This window comes from Mesoplodon bidens, assembly GCF_964165515.1.
Source record: "Mesoplodon bidens genome assembly, chromosome: 7".
Classification (NCBI taxonomy): domain Eukaryota; kingdom Metazoa; phylum Chordata; class Mammalia; order Artiodactyla; family Ziphiidae; genus Mesoplodon; species Mesoplodon bidens.
The window spans coordinates 30,160,305-30,177,738 of NC_138164.1; the positions used below are offsets into that span (position 1 = coordinate 30,160,305).

The window sequence follows — 17,434 nt, forward strand, 5'->3', positions numbered from 1 at the left end:
TGTGTGTTTAATTAGAAGCCTGCCCCTCAGGCCTAGCCGATAAGATAATAGGCCTCTTTCACAGAAAGGCTGAGCTCCTGGGTCTGGTTGCCTCTTGCTGTGTCCTGGGGAGTGGTAGCTGGTTGAGAGCTCTTTCTCTGTTGGTTACAGTCCTATGGAACTTGTGAGCATATACTCTGCTGACCAGAGCCAGTCATTCTAAAGGTATCCCCTAGCAGCAGCCACAAAAATTGGGGCACCAGAGGTGGGCATAGGCTCCTTTCTGGGAGATACTGGTGAGCTGGAGTGAGGGAGAGCACAAAGATGGTTCCTGCCGGCCTCTGTCCCTAGAGGGTACCCCAGTAGGCCCTTAGACCTGTGTTAGATTAGATTCCTTCTGCTCATACCAAACTTTAAGATTAGCAAATGAGCCTCTTTCACATAAAGTCTGGGTGCCTCTCAATTGACTGCCTCTGAGCTGGTCCTTGGGGTGGGGTGAGTCTGAAGATGAGTGCCCTTTAAGAGCCATTTCTCAGTTGGCTATGGCCTTGGGGGTCTCATGGACATGGCCCCATTGGTTTTCAAAGCTAGGTGTTTAGAGGGCTCACTTCTCAGGTGCAAGTCTTAAAAGTCGGGTGCCTGATGTGGGGTTCAAACCTTTCACTCCTCAGGGAGAAGCCACGGGTTTTGAGTTCCCTTCTGATCGTGTGTCACTGCGGCAGGTTGGGGGCAGGAGCGGGTTGCAGAGTTTATGGCGAGATTGTGTCAGCCTCTCCTACCTGCCTCAGTGTTGTTTTTTTTCTCATTTGCCTGATGTGTAGGAGTCACTCAGCCAGTTTTGGGGTGTATTTTTTCCCAGAGGAAATGGTGTAATTGGCTGTAGATTCAGTGTGTCTATGGGAAGAGGTGACTTTAGGATCTTCCCGTGTCACTGTCGTGAACCAGTACCACTCATCACCTTTTTTCTGATTAGTAATTGTATAGTATATTTCTTTCCTATACCTTCACTTTCAATACTTTTCAGCTTTTTGGAATCTTAGTTTTAAGATGTATCGCTTATGAACAGTTCATAGTTTTTCTATCCAGTTGATAATCTTTGTCTTTTACGTGGCCTGTTTTGTACATTTAATATAACTTCAGTGTAATTTCTGGGCTGGGCCAGGAACAGTAATAGGATTTCACCAGGTGAAGAATGGGTGGGAAGCATCCCAGGCAGAGGAAGTAATATAACAAAGCAACAGAAATAAACTGCATAGGGAAAGCTGAGTAAATCTGCTGGGGCAGAAAAGAGTAGCAGAAGATTAGGCAGCAGAGGAGACCATGGCCTTGTCATCATGGTGAAGAGATAGCTTTTGGCCTTCCCTCCTTGCATAGTGTGGAGCACATGCTAGAAGTGATCGAGTTCTTCCAAAACTGTGCCTGGCACTTATGTAGAGTAAAATGAAAATACAAGATGTAGTTCTTGCAATTAATAATCAACTAATTCCATTTAAAAGGTAAGATAATATAATTAAGAGTCCAGAAAAATGCAAAATAAGGGGATAAATAATAAAATAGAGTTAAAAATAAAGGAGATACCTGAGAAGGATTGCATCTTTCTTGTTTCTGCAGAGCCTCCTAGCGTTGTTCTTGGCACTGAGTAGGTATTGGGTTAGCCAAAAAGTTCGTTCCAGTTTTTCTGTGACATCTTAGGGGAAAACCTGAATGAACTTCTTGGCCAGCCCAATACTAAGTGCTGGGAAGAGTGAGAAACCAGGCTGACTGGAATGTGTTGGGGACGAATAGCAGATAGAGCGAATTCTATCCTGTGGAGAGTGAAGATTGCCAGGATGAGAGGCTGGGAAGGTTTGGAACAGGAACAGAGGAAAAATAATACCAGCTTGCCTGATGCCCTTGCGAATGTGATTCTTACCTTATTTATTTATTTATTTATTTATTTTAATTAGCCAGGGTTACGAATTGTGGGCTGGGTCTGTGGTAATGGAATAGAATGGGCAAGACCTATGGCAATACCATAACAAAGCCTGGATATTGTCTACACAGCCCCGGCCAGCTCAGCCTTGGCTGAGTTGGGTTCTGACTGCCTTGAAAAGCCATGCTTCTTTTCTGACCCTCTCTTGTTCAGCTGCTTTCTGTACAGCTCTGGGAATGCACAGGATCGCCCTTCAGAATGAATTTCCTTAAACAAACCTGGACTGTGTCGCAATTGTTAGTTCTCACTGTCCTTAAGGCAGATAATTGCCTTGACTGAAAATACTTCTTTCACCTCCTGCCAGAGTTTATATTAAAAGATTTAGGTAGAGTGATGATAGTGTAACAAAATGTGGAAACAGAATTTATTACAGATATACTATAACTTATTTAAAACACCCCAGTTGTTATTTTTCTGTGTTCATATAGAGAGAGAGAGAGAGAGGGTTTTTTTTCCTTTTTGGAATTTTAATTTTTGAATTTAGAAGTTTAGGAAAATATATTTGATTTTCAGAAAATGGACAGCTCTTTATGATGATACATTTTTTTAAAGCCCAGTTTTCTCTTAGATTGTTTTAAATCTAGATTTTTCTTGATTTTTTTAAAAGATAACTTTTTACGATTTTTTTTCTAATCTATATTTTTCAATTCTGTGGATTTTTGGTCCTCAGGTAATTTGAATTCAAGGGGAATTTTCATAATGAATCTACTGACTTTGTACGATGAGGAAAGGCCCCTTTGCTTTCTAAATAATGAGTACTTCTTGGATTACACTGATACTTAGATTCTCTATAGCAGGGGTCCCCAACCCCCAGGCCACAGACCAGTACCAGTCCGTGGCCTGTTAGGAACTGGGCCGCACAGCAGGAGGTGAGCGGCGGGGCGAGTGACCGAAGCTTCATCTGTATTTACAGCCGCTCCCCATTCCTCGCATTACTACCTGAGCTCCGCCTCCTGTCAGGTCAGCGGCGGCATTCGATTCTTATAGGAGCTCGAACCCTACTGTGAACTGTGCACGCGAGGGATCTAGGTTGCGCACTCCGTATGAGAATCTAATGCCTGATGATCTGGCTGGGGAGTGGCTGCAGATACAGATTATCATTAGCAGAGAAGTTTGACTGCACAGAGATCATAATAAATCATTTGCTGGCAGACTCATATCAAAACCCTAACAGCAGACTTCCCTGGTGGCGCAGTGGTTAAGAATCTGCCTGCCAATGCAGGGGACATGAGTTTGATCCCTGGTCCGGGAAGTTCCCACATGCCATGGGGCAACTGAGCCCATGCACCACAACTACTGAAGCCTGCACACCTAGAGCCCGTGCTCTGCAACAAAGAGAGGCTACCACAATGAGAAGCCTGCGCACCACAACGAAAAGTAGCCCCCGCTTGCCACAACTAGAGAAAGCCCACACACAGCAATGAGGACCCAATGCAGCCAATAAATAAATAAAATTTATAAAGCCCTATCAGTGAGTGGCAAATGAAAACAAGCTCAGGGCTCCCACAGATTCTGCGTTATGGTGAGTTGTATAATTATTTCATTATATATTACAATGTAGTAATAGAAATAAGGTGCACGGTAAATGAAATGTGCTTGAATCATTCCGAAACCATCCCCACCCCCATCTGTGGAAAAGTTGTCTTCCATGAAACCGGTCCCTGGTGTCAAAAAGGTTGGGGACTGCTGCTCTATGGGAAAGAGTTTCTCAAGGTTCTCAGTGTTTAAAAATATTCCAAGAGGGCTTCCCTGGTGGCGCAGTAGTTGAGAGTCCACCTGCCAATGGAGGGGACATGGGTTCGTGCCCCGGTCCGGGCACACATGCCACGGAGCGGCTGGGCCCGTGAGCCATGGCCACTGAGGCTTTGCATCCAAAGCCTGTGCTCCGCAACGGGAGAGGCCACAACAGTGAGAGGCCTGCATACCGCAAAAAAATATATATATATATTCCAAGAGACACACACAAGACTAGTACTAGCTGCAGACTGTACTTAGAATCATAGAACCCTCAAAATGACTCTGTGGCACCAGAAATTTATGATCCATGATCTTAAATAGCTCTTTATTTTTGACAACTATAATAGGAAATGAAAAACTACTACTATCCCATTTTAAAATAACTGAGATTTTTTTTTAAATGAATGTGAATTTTCAACTCTGGTTTAAGTGTGTATCTGATACCCCAAAGAAAACAAATCGTCACTCTTAACTTTGAAATATTTAGGTTAAGGGACAAGAAATGGCACTTAGATAGTTTGGGGCTCAACGTTATAGGAGTAAAGAAAGTTATTTCAACACAACATAGTTATACAAAAATACTTGGAATAAATCCAGACTTTGAAGAGGATGAGTACTTTTACTTGGTACTAGGAAAAAACAGGCTGCTTCATAGTGTCCTTGGTCTTGCTGTAATAAGAAGGTGGCCGGCTGGTGTTAATAGAAAAAGGCCTGGAACATCACTTTTTTCTTCTTGGATATTTATATCAATGAACTGAAAATACCTTTAAGAGCATCCTCTTCGATGTGCTGTTATTCATATGGCAGTGGTGATAATCATGGAAGTAGATCTGACTGACTACTCCTCAGCCTCCTATAAGGGCACTGTGTAGTGCAGCTCCATAGGAGAGGTATATTCTGTAAAACAAATGCTGAGATACAGAGTAACCATTCATTGAGCAGGTCCTCCATAGGAGGCACTGTGCTAAGTGCTCAATACAAATTATGTCAGTTATTTCTCCCAAACCCTTGTGATATCCCTTTTTATAGATGGGGAAGGAGACTGAATCTCAGAGAGGTTAAGTAACTTGTCTAAGGTAACCCAATAAGTAAATGGCTGAGCTGATCCAGAGCTTGAGCTCGTTCCCACCATGCCTGAAAAATATCACCAGCACTTGGTAAAGAGAAGAGCTCAGTACATGGAAGTGCGAATTCTGTCATAGAAAAAATGTGCTCCAGGGATAGTTCTTTTATTACAGAACAGGAACGGAGTGCTGATTGGACTGTCTTGAGTATTCCTGCAGCAGTGACAAAACATCAACTCATCCCCATTTGTACTTCCTCTGTCTTGTCCCTTTTGCGCCTGAACATGGCAGTTGCTGGGACGGAGGGTGCATGGGTGCTCTTACTACAGCCCTTCACTTTGTTTTCCTGCGATTATGTTAGTTGAAACCAAGAGTTAGGGTCAAGAAATTTTTATAGCTCTGAAATCTATAGGTGATCTTAGGTTTCATTTAAGAAGTTTTGAGAGTAGTTTGACAAGTACCGAATGACTTAATTCATCTCACAGTGATTAGTTTCAAGGATCTGTGGAAGGAACAAGCTCAGCACAGCCACTGGCGAGTGCTGTGGCACAGCTGCCTGAAGACGCGTTTTGTTAGCAGTGAAAGAACTGTGGTCCTGAGTGCATTAGTTTGCTAGGGCTGCCACACAAAGGACCACTAACTAGGTAGTGTAAACGGCAGAGATATATCGTCAGATTGTCGACAGGGTTGCTGCCCCCTGAGAGAGGATCCGTCCTGTGCCTCTCGCCTCGTTTCTGGTGTTTTGCTGGCAATCTGTGGCTTTCCTTGGCCTGTTGGAAGCATCACCGTGATCTGTGCCTTCATCTTCACATGGTGTTCCTCCCGTATGCCTGTCTGCCTCCAGATTTCCCATTTTATAAGGACACCAGGTATTTAAGGCTCATCTTCATAACCTCATTTTAACTTCATTATAATCCTCTGTAAAGATCCTGTCTCCAAAAAAGGTCACATCCTAAACTACTGGGGGTTAGGGCTTCAACATATGAATTTTAGGGGGACACATAACACTAAATAAGTGTTAACAACTGTGTGCCACATACACCCCTTCCCGCAGCTCCACTTACATTAGCTGAGGTGTGATCGATAGTATGTAGGTCCAGTTTATTGAATGAGTTGTATTTAGTAAGGTGTGTCTCTCCTTTACAGAATAATACCAAAATAAATAAAACTCTACAATGATTGGAATTTCTCCCTCTGCGAGCCTGGGCCTGCTTCGCATTTGGACCCGACAGTGGGGAATTTGACACTGTCGGCTTCCTTCCTTGCTCTGCCTTTCTCCCCCTCACTTCTCCTGGCTTTTACCCTTCCAGGATCAGGCCTAAAGGGGCTTAAGGGGAAAAGCCAGCTGGGATGTTTTCATCTGGTGAAGGTGACCCCTAGGTGGCGGATATGGTTCTCTTTGGTAGATTCCGGGGAGACCCTACAGCTGGGGCTTCCCCCTTCAGCTCCCCTGATGCAGTAGGGCCTCCCCTCCAGCTGACCCTCTCACTACACACCCTTGGCCCCTAGCTTTTGGTGTTCCACTTCTCTGCTGGTTATCTTCATCCGTCTGCGCAGAACTCTCTGGGGAGGCTATCTTTTAAGGCAGCCCCATGCTGGCTCTGTTCCATGGGGCCTGGTTTGGTTCTTGGGAAACACGCACCTTTGCTGTCAGTGGAAGTAAGAGTCTACTCCCAGCGCAGCCTTTTAAACTCTGCTGACAGGTAGAGACAACTCGGCTATAGTCTCTCGCCTTTAGAGTTACTTTTCAAGCTTGAGTCAAATCTTAGCTTCAAGTCCAGGAGATACTGGGCCTGCTCTTCAGGTGATTCCCTCAGCTTAGTTTGAGGTGAGGGGTTGCATTCTCCTCTTTTCCTCCGTGGGCAGAGGTGGCGGTGGACACAGAGCACACTTGACCCTCTCCAGTAACATACCCTCTTTGGGCCTTTATAACTTGTTTTGTTTTGATTTGATGTTTTTGTACTGTTTTTGATTGAGATATAATTGACATTTAACATTATATTAGTTTTCGGTGTACAACATGATTTATATATTGCAAAATGATCACCACAATAAGTAACATCTATCATAATATATAATGTATATAACATAGAACACCTATTTCATCATATTTAGTTACAAAATTTTATTGTGATGAGAACTTTCAAGATCTATTCTCTTAAAAACTTTCAAATATACAATATAGTATTATTAACTGTAGTCACCATGTGCTGTACATTATCTCCCCATGACTTATTTATTTTATAACTAGAAGTTTGTACCTTTTGACCACCTTCACTCATGCCACCCACCCTCCACGCCTTTACAGCTTCTGCTTCTCAGAGGCAGGGGGAGACTGACTGGCTAAAACAGCAAAGTCAGATAGGGCTAAACCCTTGCCAAGCCCTGCATGGATGCTCTGTTCTTCTGACATCTCTGCAGGTACTCACTGAGCCACGCCCTGGAGGGCACTGATCAGTAGCTGAACAGTTAAGGGAGAAGGAAGACACCCAGACGTCCATGGTGGGATGGTCTCATTTGCAGAGGAGCACAAATGACCGTTTACTTATATTACAGACAAGGGGGTTGAGTCATGGAATGTGAGTTCTGACCTTGAAGAGAGCATCCTTGCATTGCAGTTATCACGTTTAAACATCATGAAATACACCTTAACATAAAAATTATTGGCCTGTTTTGTCAATTTATAGAAAATTTTAGCTGCTTAGTGGTTTCTGTAACACATTTGGATTTTCTTAGTGAAGAACTAACCTGTTACAGCTCCCTGTTTTTGCCCGTGTTACTTCATACGGTATCTCTGAAGAATATCTTATTATGGCAGGGAGAAGAGAGTAGGCTGTGTGTGTGTGGGGAATCCAAAAGCAGAATTGTGTTCATTGTTTTACTCTGCAAAGATCATTCTGTTCTAAAGATATGATATAAATGATGGTTCTTTGCTGTATTTAATTTCATTAGAATAGAATTCATTCTCTACATTAAAATAATAGGTGATTATTTCAATGCTAAAGTATAGTATATGTCTGTAGAGCATTCAGAATTGAATAATAAAAGATTAGTTCAAGTTGATAGCATTCTACTTGAATAATTATGATTTATTTACCTATGTAATACAGAAGTACTGATTCCTTTGGTCTTTTTTTTAAATTAGGTAATACTCAGTGAAAGAGATCACACGGTAAAGACCCAAAGTTCACAAAATGTGCTAGGAATTTAAAGAGTAAAAGCAGACGGGCAGATAAGCACTATTAAAACCAGCCTGTAAAATGGAAAATAAATATTTGAATTCTTTGAACAAATAGTCCAGAATAATTGTGAAAGGGTGATGATGCATGAAGTTATCACTTTTGGTGTGTGACAGCAGCAGCGGGACAGAGAACCTGAAGGCCTTGTGCTGCTGTCACTGGGGGAAAGGAGAAGGCAAGCCCAGTGGGTAATTCTTTCCACTTTAGTTCTTGGCCATAAAGAGTAAACTGGGAGTATATAGGCAACATAACAAACCACTAAACCTGCAAGTAAATTTGAGACTAGGCAACAAACACAGAAATAAATTACATTCTATTAATAGGGCAAAGAGAGAGTTTTCATTCCTTACATAGTATATACTAAATTATAATAACTAAAGTATCTTTAGTTGTGAACATCAGTCAGGTTGTGGTGTTACAATGTAGAGTATGAAAGAATATTGTTAAGACAGAAAGGTTTGCTTTTGGTCATAGGGCATTTTGTACATATATAGATATTTAGTATTTATTTTGGGTCATAGCGCTTATTTATTGATTTCTTTCCGATTGTTTATTCTAAATTAACACCAATGATTCTCCTTTACAAAATTGGCTTTTGCATTTTAAAGGTTTCAGAAATAATTTTAGAAATACCTTCCCAATGACAGAAAATTATCACCAGTATGAGATTTCCAACTAGCCACGTTCTGTGATGTTGTTTCACTTCCTAATGCACCATGGGAAGCTGGTTTTACTCTTACGAAGAGTATCTCACTCATGCTCACATCCTACTGGGGGGTTAGAAGCATGCAGCTACTGTTTGTCCTCAAAGCTTTTTGGAAGAATGTGGCAGAGAAACCTTAAACTTTGAAAACCCTTCTTATATCCATTGGTTTAATAATCCATTCAACTAATATTTGTGACATAAAGCATGGAATATTCAGACACAGAGATGGTTAAGACACTGTCCCTGTATCGAAAGAACTCAGTCTTCTGGGTTGAGTTTCTTTTTTTCCCATACGTTCACAAAAATTTCTTACTTTATGTAAATCCAGGCTTGGTTCCTGTTGAATATTTTACTATTTTGAGACATCTTATGGCTTGTTGCTGTGTAGTGCAAAGTATTAATAAGTATCTTTCATGATGCTGTGTTTGTTAGACCTTTTTCTTTATGTATGACCACAGAAGTCAGTGAAGTGGGAGCTTAATTATCTAAGTCATAGCTCTGGCTTTAATGTTTCTTCATATTCTTGCAGGCCCACAGGTGCTTTTCAGCTATACAAGTGAATCTTCCAACTTCAATGTGAAACCATCAAAAACTCCAGTTTCCTCAGTCTCAAAGATGACAGCTACCACCTTGAAACCCATAGCAAAACCATCAGCAACTGCAGTTGCCTCAGTCTCAAATAACGGGACAGCCACTACCTTGAAAACCGTAGCAAAACCATCAACAATTCTAGTTGCTTCAGTCTCAAATAACGGGACAGCCACCACCTCAAAACCCATAGCAACATCTAAAATGATAACACCAGAGGTCTCAACAAATATGACTTCCACCATCTTAGGGTCTACACTCAAAATAACAAGTGTTTCACAAAATACATCCCAGATATCAACATCCACAATGAGCACAACCCACAATAGTTCGGTGACGTCTGCTTCATCATCAGTAACAAGTATGTATAAAAATGGACCTGTTTTTCCTATGCTGAAAAAATAGTTGTTAAAATGCCACATTTACATCATTCCATTCTGCAAAAATGTAGAAATTTAGACAATTATTTCTCATTTCCTAAATAAATTAGTTGTAGAGATCAGGAAAAGAGTCACTTGACTTAGTAACTATCTTGTCCCTTTAAAAAAATTAGCTTCCAACTTAGCCATGCCAAATAATGACTGTATGAGATCCATCTGTAAATAAATAATTTATCCTAACATGGGATTTTATTTTGCACGGTTTGAAAACTTGTCATACCTTTAACTCTTTGAACTTCATTCTAGAAAGGAATTAGGCAGGCTCAGTCTCCATGATTTCTAAACCTAAATCATGGAGAACTTTGGTTTTAATTTACTTGTACCATAAAGATATTTTTTAATGGTATTATGTATAGTCACATATGTAGTATTAGTCTCAGCACTCTTTATTTTTTTGCATTTGTTTAAAATATAATGCCTGTGAAACCATGAACTCAAAAACCTTAAGATTCTCTTTTAAGTTATCCAAAGTTGAAGGTCTGTTTAAAAGCTAGTGATTACATGTATCAGAACAAATAGCAGGCTTCATGGTTTCTTTTGTGTGTTTTTATATACTTCTATTCCAAATAGTTTATTTTCTTTATTACTACAATTTATGTATTGAAATCAACTTTAATGTCTCAGGGGCTCTTGACTCCATAAAATTAAAATAGTTAAAATTTCCAATTTATTCAAAAGGAGAAATTTCAATTAGAAACACTTACTCAAATTGGATCCAGTTTCAAGATTTCAGCTGTTACCCAGACCTGTTTTGTTTAAGGCATGAACTCTTAAGAAAATTCATAAAAGAATTAACCAAATCTTGCTGCCTCTGAGGTTTTGGTAGACCATCCAAGCCCAGTCTCACCTTAAGATCTTGGGGTTGTAGGCACTGGGGGTTTAAGGGATGTGTTGGATCAAGTGAAGAAAACTAGAACCAGGCAGTCACTAGACACAAAATCAGCTGGAGAGCACCTTGATGTGCTTACGATTCCCCCTTGTCCCCAGATCAGCATTCTTACATAGAAATTCAGAATGTTTTAGCTTATTACAATATGTTTAAAAAGCACTAAAGCCTTATTTTTTTGTTTTCTTTTGTTTTCTTCTAGTCACAGCAACTATTGTTTCTAAGGAAAATAAAGGATCAAAATTTGATACTGGCAGCTTTGTTGGTGGTATTGTATTAACACTGGGAGTTTTATCTTTTCTTTACATTGGATGCAAAATGTATTATTCAAGAAGAGGCATTCGGTATAGAACCATGTAAGTTTTGATTGGCCAGGACTTTTTTATTATTATGAATTCTGTATTTAAATATCATGACAAAATATCAGAGTAGAGCCAGTGTGCATCTCAGAGATTAATAATTTATAGATTTATGAGTTATATTCCCATTAATCCTCTATGCCCAAAGCAAATTGTTTATGTACAAGCTTGTGATTATAATTATTTGCAAATGCAAATGGATATACCTATAAAAATGATTGTATTTTATTAGTGTCATACTTTTTTTTTTTTTCTTTTACCAGAGACCCAAGTTTAGCCAGTCCTTTTCACTTGCTTATTCCTCTAATTGCAAGAAATACCATTATCAGGTCTCCTGAGGCTGTTGAACTAGTGTTACTGACAAACACAAGACACACTAAAGTAACATCCTCGATAAAAACGTGATTTTTGCTTTCTGTGACAAAGAAAATAAAGAAATTCTTCTGACAGCCTCATTTTCCCTGCTACTGAGTTGTTAGTATAATATACATTATCAGTTATTCTGCAGCAAAACTGTCTTTTCAGGTGAGCTTTATCAACAAGTCCCCAACAACAAACTATGTCATTCTGTAGGTCTGATGGTTTTTGGAGGTATCATCTCCCAATTTTTGTTATTCCCACAAAGTCCTTTCGGTTTTTTCTTTTGAGCCTTATATGTACAAGAGTGAATCCATTCTTTTGATTGTTAATGTATGTATAAAATAAATACCATGGAATAGATGACCATTTTCCAAAATTTGTTTAAGTTGTCATATGCATGTGTGTCCCACACAGAGTTTCCATGTCGGAAACACTTGGGAAATACTAATTGAGCAAAGTAAAATAGGTTACTTTACTATAAGAATACTGTAAGCCTTTGATATGTTGATGTACATTATGAATTTTTAGGAGGAGAATATAGTATGAAAATATGTCTCAAATTTTTCATTGAACTAAGAAAACCAGACTTTTAAAAAAGTATGTTTAAATTGGAAGTTACCTTCCACATACAGTATCCATCATATCGAACTTACTTTAAAAGCGCATCAAGGTGGTGTTTTGTCAGATTAAAAGCACATTCAGAAACATTCATTCTTTTCTCTTTTAGATCAAACCGTAAAAGAAAAAAATACTTGAAGGAAACTGACTAAACAGAGTTGACTCTAAAAATGCTTTTTTTGAAATATTTTTTAAAACAACTGTGTTTCTAGAAATACTTATCATCTGTTTTCTTGGTAAATTTCACCAGTTAAACAGAAGGCACATTTTGATTATAGTAAATTTAATGCAACTCCTTTTTTATAATATCAATATTTATTGATATACTTGAGGCTATAGAATATTGAAGGAATTAAATTTAAATGTGCTGTTTTCATTTTAAAATGCCTTAACTACGAAGTATATAATTTTAGCTTTATGGACTTTTTCCTCACGTATACATGACCACATAATGCTGCTTGCCCAGTGGAGGACATCAGAGTCCAGAATCCCCATAACTGTAAGGACAGAGCTGTGTGGCATGTAAGGAAGGCAGTGTGACTCTAACAGGAGTCTTATTCATATCAGAACAAGTAGATGGTGAAAACACCATATTTAGTTGAGTCTAAGTACACATTTTTATTTTTGTGTATTTCCACATTTTAACACCTCTGAAATGGATGTATCTTACAGTCTATGGGATGAGAAAGCATTGTGTTGTAGTTTAATAGGCCATGTTTTTCTTAGTACTACATTTTTTAAAGAGTGCATTTTAAAGCCAGTAGTTCCTTTGAAGTTATAAATAATGACATTCCATAAGTAAGGACTTAATATTTGTCCCATTAAGGAACCTGAGACCTTCTATATCTAGTAATTATTAGCATTTCTAGTTTTCATTTATTGGGTAATAACACTGATTAAAACACTGATTATAGTGTTAACTCCTGTGTTTCTTAGAGTTGCATGGAGAGACAGTGGAGTGAAGTGGTAAGAGATGGTGTTTGGGGCAGACAGACTTAATTTTGATTCTGGTTCTACTGTTGACTAGCAGGGTGCCTACCCATGTTTATATAAATGATGTAGCACAGTATACATGGTCAAGACGAGAGTTCACATGCTTGCTTAGCTTCTGATCTTCTGCGAAATGGAATTGATGGATTAAATAAATAAATAACTATATATATATATATATATATATTTTTTTTTTTTTTTAAAGTGCCCTCTCTCTGCTTAGGGCTACTGTGATGATTAAATGAGATATGGATGTAAAGTCTGTAGCATAACACCTGGCACATAGAAGATGCTCAAGAAATGATCGTTGTTTTGGTTGTTTTCTTTTTTTAAAGAGGGTTATAATAGCTAATTGATGAAAAGTCACACAGCCACTGCAGAGATTTGAGCATAGGTCCATGTCGCAACCTGAATACACTGCTTGAACCTTTAACCAATACAGTATACCAGGTACTTTTTCTTAAGAAACTTTACGCAAAGCAATGACAGTTTTGATTCTGAAGCTTGAAATTTATTTATTACTTAAAAATATGAACTATAAATAGTTTGATACAAATACAAAACAAAGTAATTTTAACTTTTGATATATTACAGCGATGAACATGATGCCATCATTTAAGGGACTCCAAGGATCAATGGAAAGAAGATTGATACAATCCTATCAATTAATTTTGATTTATTATTACTTTAGAACAGTATTCTCTTCTTGAAAATAGCATAAACAGGCCATGAATATAATATACAATGTATTATATAAATATGTAAAGATTCCTCATGATTGCTAAAGGTAAAAAGGGGTTGATTTGGGTTTTTTAATGAACATATGTAGCATACAGTTAATGCAATGGTTATAATATTCACTTTTAGAAAATATATAGTAAGACAAGTCTTGTCCCCATTTTTTTGTGTCATTGGTCGCATAGAGCCAGTAATTGGAAAACATCATCAGTGAAGGGTATGATGCCATGTGTTCATACAAATAAGGAGCTTGTCTCAGCACTCAGGATTTTGATGTCTTTGTTGGTCACACAAAGAACCTCAGTGCTGTTAAGAGCTGGATATATCCTAATTACCATTGCCACATAGCAGAAATTATATGAATAAGCCAGGTCTTAAGCATAATTTTAAAGTGTCTCTTCAGAAAGCATCCATATTTCATATGTTTAAAGCTTAGTTATTTGGTTTAGAAACAAAATGCATGCCCTCCCCCACCAAAAAAAAAAAAAAAAAAAGCCAAACAAAACTAGAAACAATACGTGGGCTTATCCCTGTTAGAGAGCCATTGGAGAGCCTGCCTGTATTTTTAATAACTTCTTTGGTGCTCTCAGTAGCAGTTGATGTAATTGCCTTTTTTTTCCTATGTAATTTCAGTAAATTGCAATGTTTAACATAATGTTTTAAAGACTTAGTTATTAGTGTTAAATAATAAGTTAGATTATTTGCTACTGTGAGAATACTGTCATCACTGGAAATTGCTTTACTTCATGTTCAGCTGTTAATTTTATATTTAGTGAATATTTTTAACAGATGTAGAACTGCTTTCAATATCTAGAAATGGTTAACGTAATGTAAACACACCTAGCCTTAAAAAAAAAGACTCATATGATTTCCAAAGCAACATTTAGAACTCTCTTTAGTCCAAACGATAGATGAATGCTGTTTATCAGGCCAGGGATTATGGGGCTCCCCTCAGGCTACTAAACCTATAGGATGAGAGTGCCACATTTTCGTGCACTGTCAATGCTACTCAAAGATTTGGGGAAACAGCATTTTTATACTAAGACACCAATGTACTTTGGAATAAATTCCTGCGGAGTTTTTAAGACAGAAAAGTTCCTGCTTCCTTATATGGGTCCTCTTCCTCCCGTGCTGACGAGGGGAGGCACGTTCAGATGTACCATGTTAATGGAGAGGAAGCACGCAATATTGAGGGACACCATTATCAGCCAGCATATTTTGGAGTGTTTTCAGCTTTACAGTTTATATTCCAGCACTCAAAACTCAGGGTCAAGTTTTGACAAAAGAGGCATTTAGTCATACTGTGTACTAAGATATTGTTTCTTCTATCTTAGATGGTCACAGTAAATCATACCAATGTCTGACAGTCCAAAAATGAGCTAAGAAGTTCTAAAAAATATGTACCTACATTTAATAGGAATTAAATGTAACTTTTGTGATCAGCTTTTGGTTTGCAGAGAATCAAGAATTCTGATATAAAAGGATCATTTCTACTCACTGTGCATTATGGCCAATTGATGTGATGAAAATGAATAATAAAAATTATCCAGAATATGAATATGACAGGATGGATGGATGTGACATGTGGAATGTGGAAGAAATATTATTAAACACATGTGTTTGCATTAGTTTAAAAAAAGAGACGTTACTAACTTAACCATAACTGGTCTTTTAAACACTGCTTCATTTCTTTGCAAAATATACTAAAGATATGTTTTATAGTAATGGGGGCTTTCTAAATTTAATTTGATTTGTCTCCTGCATTCTTGATATTTCAGTACTTTAAGTCAGTCAGAACTTTGTAGACAGGACTGAACTTTTCTTGAATACTTGTTTCATAGCACTTTGAAAAATATAAAACCACTTTTTAAGTACTAAATGTCATTATTTGCCTTTAAAGTTTCCTGTGCTTTAGGTTCAAAATATTTTAGTTATGTCTTTTTTCTGTATATAAGTTGTATAATTTGTTACTTTCAAATATCAGTACTTCAATGCAATCAGGTGTTGGGGAGTTTTGGGGTTTTGTTTTGTTTTTGTTTTTTTGGTTATCTGCAGAAATTGAGGGAAACAGCTATATAAACTAGTATTTCCCTTTGGAGCACATTTCCTAAGCATAAATTTATCTTCCTCGTTATGTTTACTTCAGCAAATGTTCAGTTTTATTGCATTCTTTGAGAATGTATTTACTTGAAGATAAAAGCAATTCAGATGTATGTCTAAATATTAGGTAGAATTCAACCTATGATTTTAAATTTTCCTTGGATAATCCATAGAATTAATAATTCAAATACAGATAATGAGAGCTGGCAGTATATTACAATGATAATTTTGTATTTTTCAGGAAAAAAATGTAAAGCAAATTTCTGTCACCTCTTTTCTTTTTACTACAATGACCAACTTTTGGCATTTCGTTGTTACTGAGATCTATTTTTAGAATAAAATTTTGTTCTTTAAGAGTAGTATGTGGTTTTGCCTCATTTTATCAAACTCAAGAGAAATTAACAAATAGAAAATGCCCAAAGTAAAAAGGCAGATTGTGGGGGCTAATCTGACACTGTAAATGTGGTTGCCTGGTTCAGCAGCAGCAGGAACATCACCTGGAAACTTGTTAAAAGTACAAATTCTTGAGTCCCATCCCAAACCTACTGAATCACAAACTCTGGAGTGGAGCCCAGCAGTGTTTTAGCAATCCTATCAATCAGGTTATTCTGATGAACACCAGAGTGTGAGAGGCACTGCTCAAAGGATTTTCATTTGAAGCCTCTTACTTGTTCTTCTGGGTAGAACTTTCAAAACAGGTATATTCGGGACTTCCCTGGTGGCACAGTGGTTAAGAATCCGCCTGCCAATGCCGGGGACACAGGTTCATGCTCTGGTCCGGGAAGATCCCACATGCCGGTGGAACAACTAAGCCCGCATGCCACTACCACTGGAGCCTGTGCGCCTAGAGCCCGTGCTCTGCAACAAGAGAAGCCACAGCAATGAGAAGCCCATGTACCACAATGAGGAGTAGCCCCCGTTTGCCACAACTAGAGAAAGCCTGCGCACAGCAACGAAGACCCAATGCAGCCAAAAATAAAATAACTTTATTTTTTTTAAAAAAACATGTATATTCGTGGTAGAAATTTAAAAATTACCATTCCTTATGTAAATCAGCTGCAAATTCATTAATGTATAGTATGGTATTTTCAACACTTCTTTTCCTTTACAACTGGAAATAATTTAACTATATCTAAGGATGACTTATTTGTTATTATAAGGTAACCAAGGGGAAAAGGTGCAGTCTTTAGAAAATTTATATGATAATAAGTACTCTTACAGCAATATTTGTACACAATTCTTCCTCCACATCATTACTTTGGCTTCACTCTGGGCAAAGTTACTCCCCCAGCAACTTCAGGCTTGAATGTGTATCATGTTTGGGTCAACAATGGTATGAGTGTAGATATAAACATCACATCTATCCAGAAAAAAATACCCTTTTAAGTTTCAGCTAATTATTGAAGTATGTTATACATATTTTAAAAATGCAGATTGTCTTCACCAATATGGCAACAGGAGCACAGCTAATAACTAACTATTCATGCACTGAGAGACTCCTGGAATGCAGGAGTGAGGGTGAAACACCCCCTTGCACCACAGAAACCAAGAGAGACCACATTAAAACAGTAAGAGGAGGGCTTTCCCTGGTGGCGCAGTGGTTGAGAGTCCGCCTGCTGATGCAGGGGACACGGGTTCATGCCCCGGTCCAGGAGGAT

The 17,434-nt window shown here is 38.3% G+C and overlaps 1 protein-coding gene across 1 annotated transcript in view; it reads left to right on the forward strand.

Annotated features, from left to right (window-relative positions):
* The window catches only part of TMEM123 (transmembrane protein 123), a 78,208-nt gene extending 62,073 nt beyond the window's left edge, over positions 1 to 16,135 (forward strand). The window contains exons 3-5 of the mRNA XM_081239464.1: positions 9,227 to 9,646; positions 10,814 to 10,967; positions 13,533 to 16,135. Coding sequence (XP_081095590.1) covers positions 9,227 to 9,646; positions 10,814 to 10,967; positions 13,533 to 13,557 — 599 coding nt within the window. The 3' untranslated portion in view covers positions 13,558 to 16,135. The remainder of the gene's footprint in view (positions 1 to 9,226; positions 9,647 to 10,813; positions 10,968 to 13,532) is intronic.
* The last annotated feature ends 1,299 nt before the right edge of the window (positions 16,136 to 17,434 follow it).